Source organism: Benincasa hispida, chromosome 11 (genome assembly GCF_027475165.1).
Source record: "Benincasa hispida cultivar pf3 chromosome 11, pf3_genome.v1.1, whole genome shotgun sequence".
NCBI classification, from domain to species: domain Eukaryota; kingdom Viridiplantae; phylum Streptophyta; class Magnoliopsida; order Cucurbitales; family Cucurbitaceae; genus Benincasa; species Benincasa hispida.
Window position 1 is genome coordinate 34,713,825 of NC_143488.1, and position 6,761 is coordinate 34,720,585.

General features: G+C 30.0%; 1 protein-coding gene across 1 annotated transcript; it reads right to left on the reverse strand.

The window, feature by feature from the left end:
• Positions 1–1,483: 1,483 nt before the first annotated feature.
• Positions 1,484–4,908, reverse strand: LOC120091540 (annexin D2-like). The gene is made up of 5 exons (XM_039049620.2): positions 4,690–4,908; positions 4,053–4,198; positions 3,702–3,920; positions 3,306–3,518; positions 1,484–2,053 (listed from the first exon to the last, which is right to left on the reverse strand). Exons 1-5 carry the CDS (start codon positions 4,763–4,765, stop codon positions 1,757–1,759), a joined length of 951 nt encoding a protein of 316 aa, XP_038905548.1. The 5' UTR covers positions 4,766–4,908; the 3' UTR covers positions 1,484–1,756.
• Positions 4,909–6,761: the final 1,853 nt, after the last annotated feature.

Below are 6,761 nucleotides of genomic sequence, written 5' to 3' on the forward strand. Positions count from 1 at the left end.
ATTGGGTATGAAAAGTTGTGATAGGTAGTAAAATTGAGAACACTTTAATGAAGAACAAAATGATATTTTTATTATATAGGTCATTCACTTAAAATCTTAAGAAAGATGTTTAAAAATTTGAAAAATAGGTTAATTTTGTCCGGTAAAAACTTTTTAGATTAGAAGTTACAATTTTTCATGAAGTTCCATTTTGGTCACTTTGTACTTTCAGAACATATATTTTGGTCTTAATATTTTTCTAAAGCGACTATTTTGATCTTTATTGATAAAGTTTTAACATAAATTTTATATACAATAGAATCCCTTCCATAAATTTAAGAAATTCAGTGAAATTTAGTGAAGGAAGTGAAATTTTGATGAAAGGAATGAGACAAAAATAGAAATGATAAGACTGAAATGATTCTATTTTTAAAAATACACAAATCAAACAGAAAATATAATAATTAAAATGAACTAAAGATCGAATTATATAGAATATAATGAATATTTTGAAAGTCAATGAGAAATTTTTAGAAATAGCACGTTTAGATTTTTATCTTACAAAATTAACATATTTTTTGAAAACTCGTAAAAATAGTTTTTTTGAGTCAATCTCGACGAGATCGACCACCGAATATTAGTTTAAAAAAATCAACTTTTTTCTAATTTATCGATTATTTTGAGCCTTTTTGGTACATCTGCCCTGATTACATACCAAGATTTACTATTTTTTTTTTTATGTAATCTTCCCATCTTATACTAAATCTTCTATTATTTTTAAATTTTTCCAAATTCGGTTATGTTTACTAAATATTATATCAAATTATTATGTAATTTTTCAAATCTTTAACATAATTTATGTTTTCATAATTATATGAATGTCCAAAATTCCAAATGGGTTTTTCCAATTATCAAAATAGATTTTCCAAATTGATTCAACATTTTTAAATTTTGTAAAAGATAAAAAATTTCGAAAAATTGGGTAAGATTTGGGATATATATTGAACCTCAGTGTTAATCATGTCCGAGATTCTACCGAGAAAGCTCAAGTATATAAACTTCGGTGTTAATTATGCCCGAAATTTCACTGAGAGCTCAAATATATGAATTACAATGTTAATTATGCTAGAATTTCACCAAAAGCTCAAATATATAAAATCTCAATGTTAATTATGCCCAAATTTTCACCAAAAAAGCTCAAATATATCTCATCGTTATTTTGTTCGAGATTAACACTAAGATATACATAATCTCGATGTATAATCTGACGAGATGTATCGAGAAAGTCCCAAACATTCAATAAATTTGAAAAAGTTGATTTTTTAACTAAAATCTCGTGATCAATCTCGTCCGAGATGAATCGAAAAAAATCTATAAATGTTAATTTTATAAAGTAAAAACTTAAACGTACTAGTTTTGACAATTTTTAACTAAAGAAAGACACGAGTACTTGACCAAACCAACATTCAAACCTACATTGTATCATAACTTTGAAACTGATACAAGTTTAAAATTTAATCATTTATTCAAATATTACTGATGTGAGCCTGAAGAAAATATCCCTTAATACACAATACAAGAAAGAAAGACATGAAGATGAGGTGAGACAAACTACTTATCGAACTCTTCCACCCCGAAATCCTACATATTGTAGATGACATTTGTTTCTCCATATTCAAAGTTCTAACAAGCCAGCAAAGAAACAGATGAATATGGTTTTTTTTGTTTTAAGAAAAAAGAAAAAGAGCAGAGTAACTTTCCTGAAAAAGAGGGTACCTCAAGCATCACCATGTCCAATCAACTCGAGAAGCATTCTCTCGTAGTCTCCAGAAGTGTCTTTAGCAATGGCACGATCCAGAGGAACGCTGTTCCTACGATAATATTCCTCTTTGATGCGCTCCATATCGATTTCAGCTCGAGAGGCAACGACCCTAGCAAGTGCCCACTCATCTGTCCCCAATTTGTTGATTGCCAAACGAAGAATTTTTGCAAAGTGTCTTTCTGGAAAGGTCAAAGACTTGATGGTTGTTCTCAGTAACTTCAGGTACTCATCGTTTCGATCAGCCTTCAAATCCTGAAAATATGCAGATTCATTTGACACAATCACCTTTACCTCAGCTCTATGGTAACACTGGAAACTTTTCCATAAATTATAAAGTATCACATCTTATTTAGCTAATAAAACTTACGAGTAGTAGTTAGATCATTTTCATTTTTTCATATTAAAATAATCAAACCATCGTGTGAGTAATTTTTTTTAATACAATAATTGTTGGGATGTGTATCATTACTATTAATTTTCAATCAATTTTGAAAGAGAAGATACACTGAGATTTGTTAATTTTTTTTTGTAATCTTCCCAAATCTTATACTATTTTCAAATCTTCTCCAAATTCGGTTATATTCACTAAATATTATATCAAATTATTACGTAATTTTTCAAATCTTTAGCATAATTTATATTTTCACAATTTTATAAATTTTCAAAATTTCAAATACATTTTCCAATTATTAAATTAGATTTTTTAAATTGATTCAACATTTTTAAATTTTGAAAAAGATCAAATTTTTCAAAAAATTGGGTAAGATTTGGGATATATTTAAAATTTCAGTGTTAATTCTGCCTGAGATTCCACTGAGAAAACTCAAATATATGAATTTCGGTGTTAATTATGCTCGAGAATTCATCGAGAAAGCTCAAATATATAGAATCTCGATGTTATTTTTCCCGAGATTAACACCGAGATGTACATAATTTCGATGTATAATCTGACAAGACGTACCGATAAAGCCTCAAACAATCTCAAAGTTGGAAAATGTTGATTTTTTAACTAAAATCTCATAGTCGATCTCATCCGAGAAAAACCATTTTTACAAATTTTCAAAAAAGATATTAGTTTTGTAAGATAAAAATCGTGTTATTTCTTACCATTTTTCCAATATGTTATTTGTGGTGGCTGTTATTGATGTAAGTTTGAAGAATGGCATTTGTATGTATAACAAAATGTTCAACCTTTCCAAAAGTTTAGTGTATATTGTCATTTTCTAAAATTGGCTAAAGCTAGTTAGACATTTACAATGAGGAACGAACTGATGCCAGAATTATGTACATATTTACTATACTCTCCTCCCTCAAAATGGCATTTCTAGTTGGATGTAATTTACTTATTCAAATTTTAGGAGAAGCCTTTACTATTATTTTTTCTGGTGATGGATGTAGTTTAAGTAGTTTAAGTAAATGGAGGGCCTTTACATGAAAGCAAAGCAGGAAACCAATATTAAAACTCAAATTTTGAAATGCTCATGGAAAATGTGTACATATGTACCTTGTTGATGGGATTGCCATACTCGTTATTATAGTGATTAAGCGTTGCAAGTAATTGGGTTTTGCTTCTTGTCGTAAGAATTCTAATTAGTTCGTCATGATTGTATTCCTTGTCTGCTATCTTCTCATGGAGTATTTTAGCCTCTGATTTTGCCCAGGTTGTGTTCACTTCATCTCCTTCGTATCGGAGCGAGGTAATCAGAGGGACCAAAAGCTGCATATCAGGATGAATCAACAGCGAAAGCAGCATAAGTAAATTGAAATTATGTTTACAACAATTATAGTCAGGAAATACCATTCACCTCAAATATCTCTTGGGTCAATCTGAGTGTATCAAGTATCAATGAATTCTACATGTTTTCTGATATTGCTTATATGTTTCAAAAGTTGTTTTTACCTTGCGGATATCTCCAGAAGTATGATATGCAACATCTCCTTCAAGAGATCTCTTGTAACGGGCATGATAAGCCTGTCTCACCTTGATTAGTTCGATTGATGTTCGAGTGCAAGCTATTTCCACAATAACCAAATTGTTTGAGGCTAAGATCCTAGTTACTTCATTAAGCAAAAATGCATCACGATCTGCAGGTTCTAATGTCCACAGAAGTACAATCCTCTGTAGGAAGCACAACAAAATTCATTACTAAAGCAGAAAAGAATGAGTAAATTCTGGAAAATTAGTTTGCTCTGTACAAATACTAATACTAGATAAACAGAATGGGAGATGAAATTCGCAACAAAGTCTTGCCTCAAAATCACTCGTAAGTTCCTTGTCTAGTTCTTTAAGAAGATCTTCACCATATGTCTCAGCATATGTTTTCCGGATTAAGCTTCTTTGAGCTGCATTTCTGTGGGACAAAATGGATATGATCAAGTCCTCGTTCGTTCCCCATCCTGCAAATTGATCGACCAAAAGTTCACAACGCAGTAGCTACTCAACGGAATGATAACCAGAAAGTATAAATATCAAAATGAAGATCAGAGAGCCACTAAACTATACAGATTGCAGAAATAAAAGAGTAGCAACTGCTTAAGATTTCAATGTACTATTGAACCATCTAATACATAAATCGACCAAGATCAAGCAACAACCAAAGAAAAGCACGATCAAGCTGAAAGTTAGATAAATAGAAAGAATGCAATCACGATCTCCAGCGGATCAGAAAATCGAATGGACATAGCTTCATTTCGATTTACGTTAACGTGTTCACTTACCAAAAATGAGTAAAAAATTAGATAAGACCATAGCGAAGCTTCACCATAATCATCAATCAAGATGCAATAAAACCTCAATCCTCCAGAACATTGACTCACTCAAATGAGAAACTATAAAAGAAGGAACAAAATGAATGAAAATGGAACGGAAAACGATTTGAATAGCAAACCTTGGAAAGCTTTGCGAAGCTGTTCACAGTCTTCGGCAGGAGAAGGAAGATGGTCTGGAATTTTGCTGGTCGCCATTGCCGCTAAACTTCTTTGATTGTGCTCCGGTCCGGAACTGTGAGAGTGTTTTCATGTGAGATCAGATTTGAATCTTGGAATGAAGGGGCGGGGACCCAATAAATAGCCGTTGACTTCCTTGTAATGTTGCACGTTCAACTTTCGAGTTTCGATTGCAATGAAATTTAAAAATTGTCCTAAAAAAATTAATAATAATAAATTAAAAAAAACTTTTGATACCATTTTATAGATAAAAGTTGAATCAAACTAGTAACGATTTAATTCTTATTATTTTAAATTTGTAACCATTCAAATCAATTTCAATAAGTAATAATATAGTTTTTAAACCTTGAAATGGGTAGAAATTTAGTACTTATCATGCAACTTTTAGGAAGGGGTATTCAAAAAACCCGATGACCCAAAAAAACCGATCAACTCAATCCAAACCGTGCAGTTTGAGTTGAGTTATCAAATCATTTGGGTTGGGTTGGGTTCAAATAAATGAAAATTTTATGAGTAAGATTAGTTCATTGGTTCACCTAATATAACCTAAACTAACCCGAACCAACTCGAATTTATTATTAACTTTAAAAAAAATTGGTTACTTATAACACAATTATTTATACATATATTGATTTTAATTTTATTTAATTCTAATATTTTTTTAATAATTTATTCTTCAACAATTTTTAAAAGTGATTTTTTTTTCCACTTTAGAAAGAAAATTTTCATTGTATAAATTGAAATTAAGTTGTTAATCTTAATTCAATATATAAAAATAATTAAATTAGATTTTTACATATTTACATTTTGCTTCTTTTTAGAATAAAATTTAAATATATGATCCAATTAACCCGAACCAACTCAACCTTTGAGTTGGGTTGGGTTCATTTTTTAATAAAAGTTATTTGGGTTAAAGAAATTTACAAACAGAACAATTGGATTGGATCTAAAAAGTATTTTTAACTCAATCTAACCCAACTCATAAACACCCCTAATTTTAGGTACTTGGGGACGAGGTTCATGTGGAGGGATTTGCTCGAGTATTTTTAGTCTGAACATGTAATGACATTTCGGAGCTGATTGATTGAACCTTTTGCTCCAATTTGTGCTCAATTCCTTCTAATGGAACTCAAGCCTACAATTCAACGCATCTTTTCTCTACTTGCACAAAGAGCTTTCGTTGTTCATACTATTTCTTTGACTAATGTTGCTGGGGTCAGTAAACCAATCCGAAAAACTAACCAAATTGATCGAAATCGACCAAACAAACATTAGTCAATCGGTTTTGAGGAATTTTCTATGGGTATCAATTTTTATTTGAAAACTAAAGTTTGGTCGATCGAAGGATCTGAAAGACTTATTCTTGATTGATTGATGATCGATGTGAGGTTTCTACATCAAAACATCTTGAATGTCGTGCACATATAAAAAAATTAAGGCCTCATTTGATAACTATTTGGTTTTTAGTTTTTCGTTTTTTAAAATTAAGCCTAAAAATCCCACTTTCATTCATTGGTTTCCAAGTTTTGTTGATGACATTGTAGAAGTGTTTTTAAAACCAAAGCTAAAATTTGAAAACTAAAAAATAGTTTTAAAAAATTTGTTTTTAGAATTTTGAATTTGGCTAAGATTTCAACTCTTGAACTTAAAAATGATGCATGTATTGTAAGAATACGAGAGAAAATAGGCTTAATTTCTAAAATCGAAAACCTAAAATAAAATGGTTATCAAATGGGGTCTAAATATATCATTTTTTTAAATTAATTTGGATAAAATATTATTTAATAGATTTATTTTAAAAATTAGATAAGATTGATTTCATATATTCTTATAATATATTATTATTTATTTAGTGATATGTTACCAGCATAACTAATGAGGGTTATCTAACACATAACAGATATAGTTTGATACAATGTTACAACATTATCAAGAACATTATAAATAAACACAGACAAGATAAGGTGCGAATGGAACATAGAGATTGATTACCCAGTGAAATATTACCTAAGTC